General features: G+C 36.4%; 1 protein-coding gene across 2 annotated transcripts in view; it reads right to left on the bottom strand.

The window, feature by feature from the left end:
* The window catches only part of PFKM (phosphofructokinase, muscle), a 345,974-nt gene that overhangs the window by 133,076 nt on the left and 193,126 nt on the right, over positions 1-19,772 (bottom strand). For both annotated transcript variants that reach the window (XM_044083480.1, XM_044083481.1), the window contains exons 12-14: positions 18,259-18,323; positions 17,033-17,096; positions 4,936-5,082 (exon numbers count right to left, since the gene is read on the bottom strand). In XM_044083480.1, coding sequence (XP_043939415.1) covers positions 4,936-5,082; positions 17,033-17,096; positions 18,259-18,323 — 276 coding nt within the window. The remainder of the gene's footprint in view (positions 1-4,935; positions 5,083-17,032; positions 17,097-18,258; positions 18,324-19,772) is intronic.

Raw genomic sequence — 19,772 nt, 5'->3', positions numbered from 1 at the left:
ACAGCAATACACAATACAGTTGAGAAGACAAATGCTTGTAGGGATACTCACTGGTGAGATCAGATCATAAACTAATCTCACTGGAGGTCCTCATCCCGCCCCCACCTGAGATAAAAAAGACCACAGTGAAGAACTTCTCAAAAGCCGACTTCACACTTCTAAAGACTAGTGTGGTCTCCTTTAAGGCCCCCAAGCCGGCAGTAAACATTACTCAAGCCGCTGAATCACTTACAAATGCCTTCTACCAGCACCTACAGGACTGCATGGATCAGGCAATCCCAAACAAAACAAAGACTCTTTGTACCAAAGGCAAGCGTCCAGTCTGGTGGACCCCAGCCATAAACAAGCTCTACAACAAAAGGAGGAAGCTACTACAAGATAGAGCAAAATCCTTAAAAGGTAAGACACCTTTGATCATTATAAGTAAAAAACTAAGAGCTCTCATAAAATCATCCAAGGCAAATTTTGAGAGAAAAATCGCTAAGGACTCAAAAGACAATCATAAGGCCTTCTTTAGCTATGTTAGAAACCTGGGAGGAAACTCCCAGATATGCTCAGAATTAGTTCAAAATGATGTGAAAATTACTGAACCTACAGACATTGCTAACATACTGGCTGACAGGTTCAGTGCAAACTTCTCCCCCCCCCAAAAGGAGAGATATCTATACCAGAGGATTGTAGCCCCCCAAACATCTCTAATGCCCAGGTGAGAACTGCTCTCTCCAAGGCGAAAAACACAGCATCCATGGGACTGGATGGTGTCCCCGGCTGTGTGCTCCACGAACTCAATGAGGAATTAAACCCACAGTTAGGACAGCTGTTTAATCTTAGCCTCACCTCAGGATACGTACCCAAGGAGTGGCGCATGGCAACTGTGGTCCCACTTCACAAAGGCGGTGCCTCCACCGACCCTGGAAATTACCGTCCCATCAGCTTGACAAGCCTGATCTGCAAAGCCATGGAGAGGATCATAATGGAACTCATAAATAAAGACATAGGGAACTTGCAGACTTTGGATCCAACCCAGTTTGGCTTTGTCAAAGGCAGATCATGCCTTTTAAACTTGGTTGACTTTTTTGAAACAGTCACCAAGGCCATTGATGAGGGAAAGGCAGTCCATACAGCCTACCTCGACCTGGCAAAGGCTTTCAACACAATACCCCACTCAGGTATCATTGAAAAACTCATCAGCTTAAATGTAAACCCATACATCACAAGATGGGTTGCAAACTGGCTAAGTGACAGAACCCACAGGGTCAGAGTTGCTGGCGCCATGTCAGACTCAAAGCCTGTCACAAGTGGTGTCCCACAGGGCTCAGTCCTGGGCCCACTCTTGTTCGGCATCTACTTTTCTGAAGTACAAGCAAACACAGGAGGGTTATGGCTGACAAAGTTTGCAGATGACTGCAAACTGGGCGCCATAGTCGAAAACACATCTGACACAGATATCCTTCAGAAGGGTCTCACAGAAACGGATAACTGGTGCCAGAGCCATGGCCTAAAGTTAAACGCCAAGAAATGCATAGTCATACCCTTCGGGAAAAACAAGGTTACCCCTAGCTACCATATAGGTGGCAATCCACTGAGCACAGAAGAAGTTATCATGGATCTGGGGACCCAGGTTGACAGTAACCTTTCGTTTGACACTCACATTGCTAAAGTAGTTAGGAAGACCTTCTACATTGCCCACCTGATCATGAAGGGATTCACATCTAGATCAAGGAAGGTCATCGTCCCCCTGTACTCATCACTCATCAGACCAATGATTGAGTACAATGCCCCATTCGGAATGTATCTGACCCGACACCTGCAGCAGCTGGAAAGGCCCCAAAAGTTCCTCACCAAAAGGATAAAGGGTCTCAAAAATATGTCTTATGCTGCCCGACTGAAAGAACTCCAGCTCTATTCAGTCGCCTACCGCTTGCTCAGAGGTGACCTGTGCCTGACATACAAGGCCATGTCAAACCCAGATTTGATGAACATGCTTCACCTCAAAAAATCTAGATCCCTCAGAACTACAAGGGCGGGAGACTTAAACCTTGACACGGTTATTAATAGGACGTGCTGGAGGGACAGATTCATCACCCAGAGACTCCCTATGCTGTGGAACAAAATCCCGGTACATGTGAGGCAGAGCACCTCGCTGGCCTTGTTCAAGAGAAATCTTGACCAATGGATGGGAGATCACAGATATACCCCATGGATTACCTCAGTGTCACTACTTGACAGAGGCACAGCAAAATAATGGGCATAATTTTCTTCAAACTAAAGGGGTGGCGAAAGCCACAAAACTCTGGGCTAGGCTTATAAATGCCCTTGGGAGATAGCCTAGTATGAACCTATGAACCTATAAAACATCTCTGAAAATAAGGAATGCCTCCCTACGTACCCCCAAAAAACAGACTGTGATGAAGGCACAAATGGCCACAGTCATATTTCAAGTTGCTCTTGTCAGACATATATACATCATGTCTCCCATGGCTCTCATCTGAATGTCCAGATTTTGTTGCCCTGTTCCTCACAAAAGTTGTGGTTTTCAGGCTAATCATTGAGGACTGACATCACTAAATAATGACAAGAGGGTTAGTTACTTTCATCACACAAGTCACATAATTCCTGCAAAGCCATAATAATGAGTAACCACTGATTAGTTATTCCCTACATAGACAGCCCCACCAATTACAGCTAATTTGTCTGTTTGCATTTCAGATACCCAACACTTTACAAAATAAATCATTCTCTCAAGTTCTTACTGAAGTAATCACGGACAAAGACAAAACACTGGAGAAACAAGGGCCAAAAATCAGGGACACTTTTTAAATATTGCTGTTACATATCTGGAGTTGATAGAATAATATGTTTACATAGCAGTAATTTTCTGAATGATATGAAATCAGAAAGCCAAATGACTGTCATTATTTAATGACACACATTCCTCAGTAATTGACCTGAAAACCACAAATTGTTTGAGCAACAAACCATAATATGAGACAATCCCTGAGAACATGCATAGCTCTCTTGTTGTTTGCTTAAGAAACAGAGTCAAAGGCAAAAGTAATTTGGAGGGGAGGTTCAAACTTAGGGACAGTCTTAAATATTACATTAGTTTAACTAAAAAGTTAATAAAACAACAGTCCTCTCAACTTATTTGCTCAAAAATCTGGTGCAAGCAAATAAATAATGGGGATACAAAGGACCAGATCAGGGACAGTTTTTAAATATTATTCTAATTCACTTAAGAAGTTAAAAGAACAACAGAATTTAGATCAAAGTGCTTCTTTGAAGAATAAGGAATATCAGGCTCTGATATCTGGCATAACTGACTGATAGGAATATTTAGATATTTACCAGAGAAATCAACACTCTCATGAATAACTATAAAAAATGTGAAGGAAAAATTAATAAGCATAACAGCATTTGCATCAACAAGCATTTTCTAAACACTAAGCATGAAATGTGAATACGTGTGATATTTCTGTCTGACTATAATCCTCAGTGCTTTACCAGTAAAACATCAAAACTGTTATGAGACACAGCAGAAAAATATTAAGCAGGACCAGGGATGTTCTTCAAAACCAGAGACATTTGAGAGAAATGGGAACACATCAGGAACTACTGACAAGTACTCAGTTCACTATGCAAATGTGTTCAGTCTGACTATCATATATCTTGTTGCCAGGATTATAAAAAAAGTAATAATAATAATAATAATAATGACTATTTGCTGGTTTTCTACTCCATGCTTTGTGACTTCAAGGAATAGAAATTATGAAAATTGATTGACTACCTGGCCAATTAGGCCATGGAGCTGTCTACTCATTACTGTAATGGCAAGCAATATTTAGAAAGTCATCACCTCCCCCTATAGGATGTTAGTAGGCTAAAGGCACCATGTACCCCTTATTTATTGCATTTTTTTAACCAGGTCCATTTCTTTACTTCTGAAAATAAATAAAGATGAGAAAAGCACCCCTAAACGAGCAGGGCCATAGGAAACCTCCTAGTTTGCAAATATGTAAGGCTGACCATATGAAGGAATATAATATTTCAAAAAAGAATGGTTTACAAAGGGAAAAAATTAGCATACTGGTTTTCATTCAATATTTGTAGTTCAGTAATTCATACAAGACCAAATCAGCATACTGCACTGAATTTCCTTGTGTTAGCCACAGCACTTACAATATAAGGTAACTAATTCGTCCTCCTCTCTCAGAACTTCTGACCCAGAACAAAGGACATAAAACACTATTATACTACCCTTTAACTCCATCCACATGATAAATGGTACAGTGTCCACCAGATGGTCAGGCAATGGGTTCAAAGGACTTCCTGAATATCTCAGCCAAGGCAGATGATATAAAATATTACAATGTGTGACGCAAACCTAGGATACATTTTATGACCAGCTGTCTTAATTTTATTTCTATAGTTTTGATAAACTAGTAACTACATAAAATCCAAGGGGGCTGTTTAGAGAGAAAAAAAATGGTTCATGCATGCCAAACTGGCCAGAACTTGAGAATGTCTCATTCACCTGCAAGATTATATGAATATGCACATATGTCAAAACAAGTTAACATATAAAGCTTAAACAGTGGTGTCTGCACTTCTTCAGTCTAATACATAAGCTGTATATACAGTATGACTTCATATGGCAACACATTGTACTGCTCTGTTTCGTAGCATGATTCTTACTCCTTTTTATTTTATGTCTTACCTCTGCCAACTGCTCAACTCAGACTTTGTCTGAAATGACCACTTTTGGTAGGGACACCTACCCACTTAACAAAGCAAAATTAATTTAAAAAAATGGCTGTTCTGGGTATCAGAAAAAAAATTTTAATCACGTTGATTAGATAATTTTTGTAGACACTATTCTTTGGCCAAAATGACTGGATAAAAGCAAGTGAAATTATTCTGAATGCAATGGCATACCTGTGCTTTGGCTAATCCTTCAAAGCCATCATGTACTGCAAACATCTTGTGACCTTGGAGTAAACCAGTTCTTACTGCAGCCCTCACTGCTGCATTCATCCCTGCTGCTGGTGCTCCAACATTCAGAATTGCAATGCTATACGCACTCTGCAACAGAAACACATTAGAGCATTACTAGATTATTGCAATCATCAACCAGTAAAATATTTGGCAGCCCAGATTTTAGACATGCATCTATCCTTAATTCTGAAATCTATGTACAGCACACTTAAAATTAAGATCAGATATGAAGGAAATTACTTTATAATGCAGTTAGAACTAATCAGTTTTGAACACCTGTTTTTCACGGCTCCCTATTGAAATGTCTGCACTCATGACACCAAGTGCCGACACAATGAAAAAAAAAGAAAAATCTGAGAGTCGGTATATGCAAGCCAGTATTTTCAGCCATTCAGCTTCCATATTTCGGAACACACTGATTTGGGTCCTGACATTTCAAATGATTACTCTTTTTCACCTATCAGAGTAAGCTCTGATTAAGGAATGCATGATTAAAGTAGTAGAAATCATCAACTTTCTCCCATGATAATTAGTTGTGGTGTTGTAAGGTATGACAGCAGTAATTTCATGGACACTGGAGTTTAACAAGTTCATATTCAGATTTCTGAGAGCATATCTGTGGACTCCACAACCTCTTTACAATAAATCTCCCAAGATCATGACACCAGTTAAGAAGTATTAAATATTAAACATCTGTAAAATTAATGTCATTCTCATAGCTTTTTGTAATGGACATAATTTGAAAACATGATGTCATCATAACAATGAATCATGAAATGAAGCAGAATATAGTATTCCTGCTGTCAGGCATACTCCTACTATATGTTGCTGTTCCAAGAATTTTAATAATTAGTTCAAAAACATACCTGCTCAGTGTTGCTACACCCCCTGAGGTATACAGCAGAGTCTCGGATACGGGAAAATGTAGCTGGCAATTTAAATGACTCACAAGTGGTGGAATGCCAAATAACCCCAAATGATGTAGTCTGTACTTAATATCTTTTATAATTATTACCATTACCTGGATAATTTTCTATAAAGAGTTGTGTAATTAGATTGCAATCACAGTCTTCTTTGTTTTAAAGTTGTTTTCTTATTTCTGTTTATCTGAGTGCATTACTGATTGAAGGAGAAAGCTGTCTTGTTGTTTTTGCTATTTAGCATCCCTCACCCTCAAGAGAGCAAAAGATGAGCTCAGCTTCATGCAACAACCTGTGTTTAAGACCATGACAATTAATGCTGCAGTAATTCAATGTCTATAGCAATAACTGAGATTAAATATAACAATTTAATGTATACCCTGGAACTGTTTATTTTTATAAACTAAGAACAGAAGTTAAAAAAAAAAAGTATTTTACTTAATGTATAAAAGAAGAAAATAACTACAATTCAGGTATTTTTTTACTTAAATCAAACTAATACCAAATGCTGTATCAGTAAAAGTAAAACACTGACATAAACTAATTGTGTGCAGTACTGTTAACATACTGCATTTATAGCTATTAGATCAGGGAAAGGATCGCACAACTTACATGCAGTACTCCTCTCGCTTAGGTTGCATAAACAAGCTTTTACTAGTGATAAATAAGAATTCCCTGCATCTTTAACTGCAAATAAATACAGAGTACTTTTATTATTATTATTATTGTGAATCCAGTTCCCACCCTCTATAACACCATTTCCAGTTATGAATTATCACACATCTAGTAATGTTCTGGAGTATTTATAATCAAGTCATTTTCTGCTCAGTAGTAAATCATTTCATGTTCTGATGTCAAGAACTGAGCTTTTAAATGTAAGTTATTATATTACCATTTAAGCAAAATTTGGACACAAATGTGATTCTGTTTTATTGCAGGAGCAGAGGACCACATTCATTAATGTCTACACTAAGTGTACTTCAAGTGATCTGTACTCAAGAACATCCCTACCACATTTTTTGTCCTTTCTAGTCACCCAGAATGATTAAACTAAGTGTACATGTAGTCTACACTTTGTGGTAACCTTCATGAATCCCCCTTGATATTTAAGGCTGCAAGAAAATAAATAGGAAAACTAAAATTAGTCGGAAGAAGGTGTGAGTTCTATTTGTGCTGTCTGTTCACTCAGAGCAGTGTACACTTAGTGTAGGTGTTAATGAATCCCAGGGAGAGCCTTGGTTGGGTTTGTTTTACCTACTGCATTTAACTGAAAGCAGGTGCTAGAATTCTAAAACTGCGTGTTATATAATTGTTGTTCTCCCGAATAACTGAGAAAAAATAGTATTAAAAGTTAATGTTAGGGTGCTTTGGGTGCCATCTTTTTCACCAGCAATCTAGTTGAAGGAATGGGTTTACCATATATCTGCTGTGCAGATCAAATTCTTGTTAAGCACAGAGATTCATGTTGTTCTTTCTGTGGTGCATTTCCTTACACTAACAACATTGCTACAAAGGAATTTACTTTTAAAAAGCTGCAGTGTGCATGAATCCCTTGGACAACTGATATAATCACAGTCAGGAATAAAAATAATAGTAACTGTGTTGCAGACATATAGTAAGAGCATTATAAACATCTTGAAAAGCATCTAAGCACTGTAAAATATGCTGCATACTGTAAGCACACTTTTTTATTTGAAATGTTGAAATGCTTCAAAGTGACTGAGATACTGAATGTTTGATGTTTTTTTTTTCCAAGATTTATTTAAATTTATATTTTATTTTATTACTGCCATTATATTAATAGTTATTATTTAAATTACCTAAGGAGTCTTTATGTCATCTATATATCTATGTATCAAAAGTTGTTTTATTTACTATATACCTTAGCTGTTTTTCTCATAATTTTTAACATTTGCTTGTTTATATTTCATCTGTTTTGCAAGGTTTGTTGTGAAAATTATACATTGTTTTCCATTCGTTCTGTAACTCCTATCTCTCCCCTTAAATAGGAATGGGCACCCACCCCCATCACCTGAATAAGAGAACTGTATGCCTGAGGCTAGAAATCCTTCACTAACAGCTGCCTAGTGACAAGACAAAAGGGAATTTCTCCCTAAATAAGATTAATTCATGAGCTCTTAATCTAATAACCCAGAAGCAGCATTTTCACCCAATCCCATAAGAAAGCATGTTAGCTCTAGCAACAAACACCTAGCCTCCATATTCATATGTATCCCCAAATGTATAATTTCTGCATACCTTAGCTAATGCTCCCCAGCTTAAAGGATTCCAGAAGCTGCATTATGTAGGTCACCTGTGCATGAACCCTATGTGTGGGGTACTTTAATTTATCCCAGCCTCCCTCACAAGCACCCTCTACCCCACGGGCTGTTTGATTTAGATAGTTACTCCCTGCAAGTCACATCATGAAGTACTAGTAAATGCCACCTGCCCCTTAAATTAACACTGTCTAAACCACAAGGGCTGTTGTTTCCACTGTGACAGCTGCAATTAAAAATCAAGATACATAAAAGACACAGCCATTTAAGAATCACATTACTAAGTGCACTCCCTCTGGTAATTCCTATGCTGCTTATTCTATTGCAGAAACGCTTTCATTACTTTAATTCTGATAATCAGAGGCATAACAATGGTGGGGTAAAGGTGTGATCAGCAAGTGACAAAGGTACAGGAGTACAGTACCTGCATTCAGGAATGAATGTCAGTTCTGTATTTGTGGTCATGGCTGAAGTACTGAATCACTTAGTGTGTTGCAGTTTTACAGCAGCAGGTCACTTATCACATTTGAAGTAAGTGGTCTGATACCGTTTCAGAGCAGAATAACTTTTTTCATTTTATTTTTCACTCCTTAACTTTGAGTTGAGGAGGATATGAAATTAAACAGACTTATGCTGGGCAGTGGCATAGGGTACTGACTTTTTAGAACATGGGCTAAATTCTTGCTAGGCTTGTAAGGAACTCAGGGCCAATAGCCTAGTAACTTCCTATGATCCTATGAAATACTGCATCTTAATGGTAGGAACCTATCTAATAATATTTTTGAGTTACTGACCTGGTCAGTAACTCCAAAATCATATGTATTTGCCTGTCCCATAGAGATTATTAAAACCAACTATTCAGATTAGTGACTTAATGTTATTAAGTTACACTACATATGGAAAGAGCCATATAGGTAACTGCAGGAGTAGTACCACCATGTGTCTATAAAAGACTTACATCCTGCATCAGTAGTGTTCCACCTCCAGTTATTCTTGGAAGAGAAGCATTGACTGCTACCATGAGTATCATTACACACAAAGCTATCACTGTAGGCTGTATGTACTGCAAACAAGATAAAGCTAAACATGTATAAAATGTATGCTTTCTTGGTTTGATGAACACATATATGGTGATTTGGTGTTATTATTAATGGACTTTAACATACCATGGCCATGTCCTAAAAACAAAGACTGCATGAATGATTATGCATCACTTGACTATACTCAGTTAAGTACTATAAACAATGATAAAACAAGAACTTAGAACTTTACATGAATTGATCAATTACTGCCTTCCCCTTAAATCTAACTTGTCCCTCCTCCTCCAAAATATTATTCTGCATGTATTCTTCCAATTTCCATTTTTTCTATGCAATTTGCTCCTATCCTTTTCTAAAGATCCCATCTCCAGTTGTTTGTCTGTTACAATATTCACTACTTTAAATACAGTTGATTTAGACTTTGATTGCCATTTTCTAGTACTTGTTTTTTGGCAGCCACCAGAATTAAACTTAACAAAGCCTTACCATGTCTAGGCAATTCAGATCATGTATCTCAGCTCAAAAAACAATTTCCTTAGTTATACCCATTTGCTTACCCAATATTTGTGACAGAGTACTCTGTGGAGATTTTTTAAAGTATGCCAGCTTATTACACTCCCAAAACATATGTTCTCAGTTACCTCTTTCTTCCCCATAATATTTGCAATCTACTAAAGAAAAAAAAATATTTAAAGTCTGCTTGGGATATAAAAATACCTACACAAATATTTCCAAGTAGAAATGTGAAATCTTCTAGACTTTGTTTCATGTTTGGAATCCACACATATGTCCTCCCATTGTTTCCTTGTGAATTGCTTAACCAGTCTGTCTTCCCAATCTTTTCTAACCTCTCTGATTATTTTAAATATCATGCAATATTTTGTATGCCCTACTAATTATTCCTTTTTTAACAGCAGCTTCTGCTCTAGATTGAACTAAAAACTACCAGAAAAGGTCTTTATCTTATGATTCTCCTATCCATGAATGGGAAGGCAGTCTCTAGCATGCAATGCAAATGTTTTCTTGTACTCTTCCCATTCTATTACTCTTTCCCTCTCTAGTTATTTTCTCCCAATACCTTGGTTCCTTTGCAGTTTTCTCCAGTAAATTCCATCCCACTTTTGCTTATTCCCTGCACCCAAAATTACAGTAATTCCCTATCAGCAGAATCTCCTTTCTTCAGTCTTGTGTTTGCTTATTTCTTCAAATACTTTCTGCTACTTTATGAATAAGATATTTGTTAATTTCTCCAAGTCTTTTGGGTTTCTAACACCATGAAGGGAATGGACCCCATTCCTAAGTTAAAGTACGATTAAAGTTCATTGTTTTAGTCTTTGACGTCAGCCAGAAGTGCTCTTCGCAGCACCCGCAATATGCCAGTAATTACTCCTTTTGCAATTCGTATGGGGATACATGTATTGGTAACGTATCTAAATATGATTGTAGATTCTTTTTTATAAGACCCATTCCTCCTACTACTATTGGAACTGTCTGGGTATTTTTCTTCCACATGAACACATTTTTTTATTTGAGGCTTCTGACAGTTTGTCTTGTGGAAGTATTTTTCTTTCCTCTAATTTCTGTCTTAATCTTTTTGTATACTTTGTGTCTGGAAATTCTGGGCTTTTTGCAAAATAGTAACAATACATAATTTCTTTCTTATCCTCAATAGTCCACTCCATCGTCTTTATGGCTCTTCTTTGGCCTATCAGTTTTTGTGATTTTTGTGGACTGCTACTTCCTTCCACACCAGGGAGGCCATCCTCCCCTTGGGCCTGGCCTTGTCCCATTGTAGGAATATTTCCATATTTTGAGGATTCTACACTGTAATTTTTTTCCATTCCTGGCACCAGTGCGCCTACCAGGATTGGGCACTTTTTTATCCTGGGTCTTGTGCACCCAGCTATCTTTTTAAATTTTTGACCTACTTCTGTCCATGATATATGCTATATAAATACAATCTATATATCAGTATCAGTTGGTGAGATTTTGTGAAAAACAGGGTCCACCTCGTGAAGGTACTCACCAAGAGTTGAGGATGACTTCAATTTCAGCAATGCTACTCCCCTTTGCTTGTTGACTTATCATCTCTCCATTTGGACCCCAATATTCTTATGTTCTGTATAGCATTTACTATTATCCTTAAGAATCTGCATCCAAAATCCTACTCTCTCTTTATTTATTCAGTTTGCCTCCTGTTTCATTTACACTTTGAATTATAGCTTTCTACTTGTGTTATGCACATAAGCCTTATCTGTGTAACTCTAAAATATCCCTTCAAACCAGTAATCCTTAACCGCATTGTTCTATTGCATGGATCATCTGATCCCATTTTACCCTTGTCCTCTTCCCTTCCCAGATAAAATCCTTCAACACTTTATTAATTACTGTCCACAACTTCTCCTCTAGTTGATAAAAATATGCCTACCTGTATATAAAGGGACTAAAAACATTTCCAATGCTTGTATCTTGCTATTGCTATCAATAAACAAAACCTTCCAGTTTTGCGGTTTATGTATTATCTTCTGTTTAGTCTCTTGACACATATCAGTAGTTTCCATAACATAATTCTTTTTAATCTATACTCCTAAATACTTAATTTTGTGTCCTCATAAATATGGGTATTGCTGTACCAATTCATATCTGGTTACATAATTTACAGCTATAGCTTTTATTTTATCTTCATTAATTTTATATACCAAAAAGACCTGAAATTATCTCAGAATGTTCAACAACACTGAGATGTCTGTTTTTCATTTTATCAGGTACAAAATAATATTGTCTGCAAATAAAGCCATTTATTCTTGATTATCATACCAATTATATCATTGAATTTCTGAGTCCCTTATTTTCTTTGCCAGTGGCTCTAAATATAACACAAATAATGGGAAAAAAGGACACCCCTGCCTGGTTTCTCTGTTCAGACACAACCTATCAGAGAAGAACCCTCCTACTTTAATTTTGGCCTCCAATCCCTCATATATCCTCTTAATTAACATTATTATCATATCGGAATGCAAATGCTTCCATTGCCCTACTCATAAAATCCCAGCTTACTCTACTGAATGCCTTTTCTACATCAAAACCCATCAACAACAGCAGTATTTTCTTACATTCTGTTTCCATCTGGAACATCATTGTTCTATTAAAGTTGTGTAAGGTTTGCCTCCCCTCTGCAAAACCACATTAATCCATATTTGTCCATTTTGGCAACACCTTTCTTGTTCTTTCAGTTATTATAGACATAAACAGTTTATAAGCATGCTTTAAAATTGAAAGGGCCTATATGAAGCTGGGTCTGATTGGTTTTTACCATATTTAGGTATTACAGCCACCACAGCTTTCTTCCAGGATGTTGCTGCTGCCCCTCCTTTTAAAATACTGTTAAACAAAACCTTCCAGATCTTTATCACTTTTTTCCTCCTAGCTTCTTAACTTCCATAGGAATGCCATCTATTCCTGGAAACTTTTGATTATATGTCACCATTTTTATCTCATATCCTCCTATGTTAACTGCTAATTGTTGGGCCTTATCAGCCTCTAAACTTGGCACAGCTAAATATTCCCTAAATATTTCCATTTCTACATTTTCTTGACTTCCACAAATTCTCATAAAATTTCCAAAATATTTCTAATACGATTACAAGATCTCTGGTTATTTTTCTTGTTGTAGGCTCCTAAGTTTATCAGCAACCCTTTCTACTTTCTGTTGCCTAAATCATTGTGCTCAATTGTTTTTGTGCTCTGGAGTTATTTATCAAAACATAGTTGTTTAACAGCAATCTTTCTAAATTCACACATATTATCCAGATACTCCTTTATAAGATTTTCATTCACTATTTTTGATAAATGTGGGATACATCTTATTTCCTTTCTCATAAATAATACTTTTATTTAAACAAAAGCTTTTATATTTTTTCTTGGTTTCTTTTATATACTTTTTTCTCCTTTTCAAAATAACTCCTGTTACATTCCAAATCATAATGTATAGACTTCTGTAATCTAACATACTCTGTCTTTTGCCTTTTTTAATTCTAATTCAAACTGCAAAAAAGTTTTTATGTATATTTTTACTTAAAAAAACTATCCACTATTATATCCACAGATTATAACAATTACCATCATTTAATAATCCTTTTTACCTGCTGTATTTCTAATTTCTTCTCTTGTCCCAAAAAATCATCCTAATCCTTTTACTTCTTTATCCTCTTTTATAATTCATTCATTCTCAGGAATTTCTTTCATACCTTCTGACAATAAAAAAAATAATCATTTTCAGTTGCATATCAATCCTTTTATAAGTTCATTGACATTTATTCCATAGCATTAGCTTTCCCCAGTTTGCTACTTCTTTCATCCTTCTAACACCCTGTTAAAATATCCTGTCACTATTATCTTCATATTTAATGTTATACAATGTTTTTATTTCTTAAAATTATTTTTTTCCTTTTTGTGTGTAAACACATACAGTGGTATAATTCTAATAAGCAAGACAAAATACTGCCGAAACTATGTGTGTCACTTGAGTGGTCACTTAGATATTGTAAGTTGTTCAAAAAATGTTACAAATGTAATAGTTACTGTGTTTACTCTGATTTTGGTTTAAGACCTAGAATCTAAAGAATACTACCACAATAAAAATAGTTTGTGCTGAAAAGTTTGCCATTTATACTTCATTCATAACCTGTATGGTTCCAGAGATATGAATATAAGAGACAATACATGAAAAGTTTCCTTAACCTTTTTCTTAACCTTGGGTGAAAGAGTTTTAAAATTTATTTTTCTTATTTTCATTCTTTCAACAATGGAATACTTTTTCTTGGTTTTCCATCTATCTTTCCTCCTTCGACCACTTCTGATTGATCATCTCTCAATATATCAAATGTGTTTGTTGTCTCTGTATTTGTCTCTCAAAATTTTACTTTTAAATCAAGTTCATTTTCTTATAAAAAAACTAATTTTGAAAGTTCTTACCACTCTCTTCCTTATTCAAAACATTCTCCCTACCATGCTGAGTAATACTTTGTTAGTACTATCCATATTTGGATCTGCCTGTCTCTCCCTTTTTACTGTCTCCTGCCTGTCTTGACAATTAAACCAAAAATGCCCTTGCTACACTCTGCCATGCATTTTTTGCTGTATACTGCCTTTATGTACATCGATTATATCTAATATTTATAAAATATGTTTATTAAATGTAATGTCCCCCCCAAAAAAAAAAAACAGTTTTGGGTTGTCTCATGTACAGTGCCTCTAAAGCCTGAAACATGTAACATACAAATAAATGTTTACTCACATTATTTTCAACCTACTGCATGATCACACTATCTTAGTACCTCTTCACTTGCCTATGCCTGCAGTATATTCAGCTCCAGAGACAGGAGGTATTTCTATAAATCCTAGTCTAAAGATACAAGACAGCAAGTCAATAATCCAAGTACTGGGCTATCATTCTGGGAGGCCGGGCACATTTACCAATGCAGTGTATATTTCTCTCATATTACAATGTACAAGATAGCTATTTGAAATAAAACCATACTGATGACCCTGCAATTCATTCATTATAATGGCCACATTCATCCCAGGAGTAGACTGTGTAAACAGAATGACTACTAATAGGTCTCTGTCTTGGAGCCTTTTTCTCTTGGGCTGTAACAAAACAGATGCATACTGTCACTAGGAAGTCTAAACCCGGCCTTTGTAAAGTTCCAAGGCATAAAGGTTCCCAAGCCACATGGTTCCAGCAGCATCCTGATTAAGAACCTATATTCTTGCTACCTCTCCCACAAAGAAAGTCATTGGGCTAATTACAGGTTTACTGCAATAGGTTTTAAGCACCCGTGTGAAGGGTACAGTAGCTAAATAATAGTTTATTAACACTAGGAACATATAAATAAATGTTTTGCCCACCAAACAGATGCATGAGTGCACAATAATTTGGTCTCCTGTACTCATAAGATACAAGAATTATAAACTGAACTTTAATGGTCCTGAGCCTTTAAGAACATGCAAACCACTACTTTAACCACAGAGGTTCTTCAGACATATGCAAACTGTATTTAGGTGCTTGAACAATCTTGCCTGAACATGTTTGGTTTTTGGGGTATTCCTGAGAGGAACTTTGCAAAAATATTCCTTTACAAAAGCATGGACTACATCAATTTTTGAAACTTCTCTTTTACTGTATGTAATTATGTTTATTTGTTTATTTTTATTTAAAATTAGTTTGTGTGTGTGTGTGTGTGTGTGTGTGTGTGTGTGTGTGTGTGTGTGTGTGTGTGTGTGTGTGTGTGTGTGTGTGTGTGTGTGTGTGTTTGTACTCATGTGGGTGAGACTGCTGTCAAAAGAATATGTGTATTATATTAGGCAGGAACTCTAACCAGCTATGATATATATATAATATTTCCATGTCATAAAAACACAGTGCATAGCTTCTGGCTTAGGAGATCTCTTATATTACTGGGGTGAAAAGGTGACACTAGCAAAAAGAGGTATCAGAATGTGTGGGAACACTAATCTACCAGGACCATTCTGCCCTTGAAATTAGAGAACTGGAATAATTTGATGTACAGGGAGCAATAATAGATGATAAAGATCTGAAAATACCCAAAATGGCCAGTTAGAGACAAAAGTAACCACTGCATATACAAGATGCATATTATCATATTCAGATAGGCATATAATATACAGATGGTGCATGTACAACCTGCAAGCATCATATGCATATTTGTATAGGCTGTATCATAAACAGCATCCCTGTACTTGGCACAGACATGCTGCTCAGGTTGTTCGGGCACACTTAAAGTGCTGCACTCATCAGTCTCCCTACCCGCAGTGCAGAGTGTGCGATGAAGCTAATACAAGAAGAGCTGGTGTATTCCAGCATGCATGCATGCCTCATTGCAGACATCTGTTTATTTTCCACTAGACAGCTGCTGCCAGGCAATGCAGCATTTTCTACCTACCCTCCTAAGAGATAAAGTTTGCAGTCAGCCACTCAAATCATCCCCTCCACACTTAGGTCCTTGATAGTTGGTAGCAAACCTACTAAAGAAACCTAAGATAACAATGTTGAGTTATTAGGGCACATCCTAGGTGCAATATGCTAATGTGGAAAGATATTTCTGTTTACCATTTGTAGAACCCACTGGGGGGGGGGGGTCCTGCAAGTTAGATATAATGAGGCAATATTGCACAATCAAACCTAATGGAACGTCCATTCTCAGATTATCCTCATTTTAAAGGTTATAAGTAACTGGAAAAAAGTCATAACCTAAAGATTTGGGCATGACCTCCATTATTTCCAGCTGCATAATGTGCAACTCTGAATTAATCACTTTACCACCTAGTACTCCAAGGTCATCCTTGAAATTAAGTTCAGCTTAACTCATTGTCAAACAAATTTTAACATAATACTTGACTTGAAATGTAAACCACAGATTCAGAATACTTACTTACAATTTGTCAAACAATATATTATTGTGGGAAACAACATAAATAATTCAGAGTAATAAATTCAAACAGTGTTTCCTTATAAATTTCCACAAAAGTAAGAATAACAGAGGTACGTATACTAAAATGCAGCATTTCCTATAATATGACGGTAGCCTTTCTTCTAAAAAAGTATGTTTACAAAGCTGCTGAATGACCGAAAATGTTAATATAAAATTAACACCGCTGTTCACTTTTCAAAAATTGCAACCAAAACAAAGAGTTTGATCAAATAAACACAATGGGAAAAAGCCAAAATACTGTGTTCCCTTAAATAAAGAAAAAACTGGAAAAACTACAATGTTACCTTGATAGCAGGAGGATGAATATGTGCCAGCATTTTGTATGTTTCCCAGTTACTCAGAAAACTCCTGCAAAGAGACAATGAAAAAAGTCATGCTTTCTTTTTGTTAATAGAAATAGAGAACACTGACAGATAAAGGCTGCTTTTCCTTCTAGTCTGCTTATGTCTCAGCTTCCTTCAGAATTCCTAAATATGAATCCAAATGTACTAATCTGTCTTCATTTACAGCAGCTATGCTATGCACATCTTGTTGCCCCGGTTTCCCCAGAGTCCCCACTGTATCACTTTCCCCTGCATCCAAGTTAAAGCACTCATTGTTCTTTGTAAAAATTTAGTTATTTCCTTATGATAATATTAGCATGGCCTCTCCCCTTTTTGTCCTTTTCTAAAACATGTTGCTGTCTATCTTACTTGTAACTTTTTTAACAATTTCTGTCACACTGTCACCACCCCCCCACACACACACACACACACACACACACACACACACACACACACACACACACAAAACCTCGCTAGACTTTTTGCCCCGTCCCATTTTCTGTAAGGCTGATATTCTGTGCTCCCAGAAGCTCTGTGATTTAGACCCCATGCAGTCTTTAAACTTTTCTGACACTGTTATTCTTTAAACATAGCATCCAGAACTAAAGTTAGTATTCCAAATTATATATAATGATATATCAGTTGTACTCTAGCATTCTGCTAGCTCTTATCTACCTGTATTGTTACTAGTTCATAAAAAATGTCTCTTACTCTTAATACATAATCAAATGTTCTCATTCCCTTTTTTCTACTTCCAAGTCTGCAATAAGCAATCTTTTAAAGGGAATAAAGCAGACCTCATGAAAAGCTTCAATAGCCTTTGTATCCACAAAGCTCAACCTGAACAGTGACTAAGACAGTAAGCCCTCGCCTCTTGCTTGAGTGGGGTGATTGTTTAAACAGTTTCAGCAGCGTGATTTCCTTTGACCAAAAATCATTTGGTTATGCAACACTTCTGAGAGGAATTTTGCACAACTGAAACTTTCTCCTCTAAATGTAATATTGAAAGAAAACTCTAGGATATGTATAAGTTAACGGACATAGCAAGGGTGTACTTAAAGTGAAAATTCCCACATAAATAACTTAACAAATCCATGCAGAAATTTGATATAATGCTGTCTGAGTTTGTAGTCCCTTGACTCACATAAGCAGTGGTTTAAATAGTGCACCACACTATCACTACTTACCTTCCTCTTAACTTAATAGCATCATCAAATTTCTTATTCTTCATTGCTTTTGTGACATCTTTAGTCTGCAGAAAACAAAAATATATTGCACAAACTTACTGAATGTGAACAAATGTGGCAAACATACAAATATTTGTGAACACATAACGTTTGTGTGAATTAGGAAATAAACATTATCACTTAAAAAAATGGCTACCCGATAATATCCAGCACATGACACAATCTGAGTGGGCAGCATAAGTTAACTTATACTTGAGGTGAATAGTATCTCAGCAGTAATGCCTTTGGAACACAACAACCCTTTTATCCAAAACTATGCAAATGAGATTTTGAGATACTCAAAATCACCCATCAATGGAGACTTTTTATGGAACTTAATAAAATATGCTTAATTTCAAAACAGAGGAGGTATGAAAATGGACTCTGTAGTAAATATCAATTTACCCAGTCTGCTGATTATAAATTATTATCAGTTATAATGGAGAAATTACACCAAAGAGAAAATGGTAGAATGACAGAATAAAGGACATATTCCTGTTAAAAACACTACTCACTGCAAGGTACCAATCTGTATTGTGTATTTTTCATTGATATCTAGGAAAATAATTAAAATGGAATACTGTGCAATACATACAAGATTGTAATTGGGCTTCCGATCACAACCAGCTTATAATGTGTTTGAGACACGCATGCCAAAAAATTCACCTAAGAGCAAAATTCAAAAGGTGAATGCTGGCATTATACCCATACCTCTCAACCTGGAAACATCAAAAATCTGGACAAAGGCCCATGAACAATAGGTACAAATCTGTAACATAAAATTTTCATACACAATTATGTAACCCTACCCACTCCATTGGAATTGTGGGATACCAACTTTCAAACACAAACTGAAGGACAACCAAAACATGGCTCCAGACCCCGTATTAAATGGTAACCATTTTTTTTTATATGTGTAGCAATAATGTTCACTGGGAATGGAGAAAATGATAAACCTTAGGATTTTATTTTTGGTGACTTGCAGTATGTGGGTTTTGTGGTAAAAGTAGGGAATTTAATGCTACGCAATATTCTACTCTTCGAAAAACAATATTAAAGTTTGCTAGGACCTCCAAAAGTCATTCTCCATGGCCTATTGATCAGTGGTGTAGCCAGAGTCTGTGCCGCCCGGGGCTGTCTTGGAGTTTGCCGCCCTTACCCCCTCACAAAATCATGGTTGAATGGGGCCCCCATACACAGCTCCCCCACCCGCAGCCATTCCAATGTCCCATTACTTGGCTATTTCACCCCATTTACCATAAACACTGTAATGTGCATACTGCTTTACTTCTACAATGATTACTTGGATTTCATTTGAAATGTTTACTTTACATTTTATAGCACAAACACTAACAGACATCTGCTAAACAAAGCAATAGGGTCTCACAATGAAAATAGACTTAGCACTAAAATTTCTCTGCCTTTGAAACTCACATTCATTGAAACAGCCTTGAAACCCACATTAAAAAAATGCA

Source organism: Protopterus annectens, chromosome 9.part0 (genome assembly GCF_019279795.1).
Source record: "Protopterus annectens isolate FY-2018-M chromosome 9.part0, PAN1.0, whole genome shotgun sequence".
In the NCBI taxonomy this organism is placed as follows: Eukaryota; Metazoa; Chordata; order Ceratodontiformes; family Protopteridae; genus Protopterus; species Protopterus annectens.
This window is presented reverse-complemented; position numbering and strand designations above follow the sequence as displayed.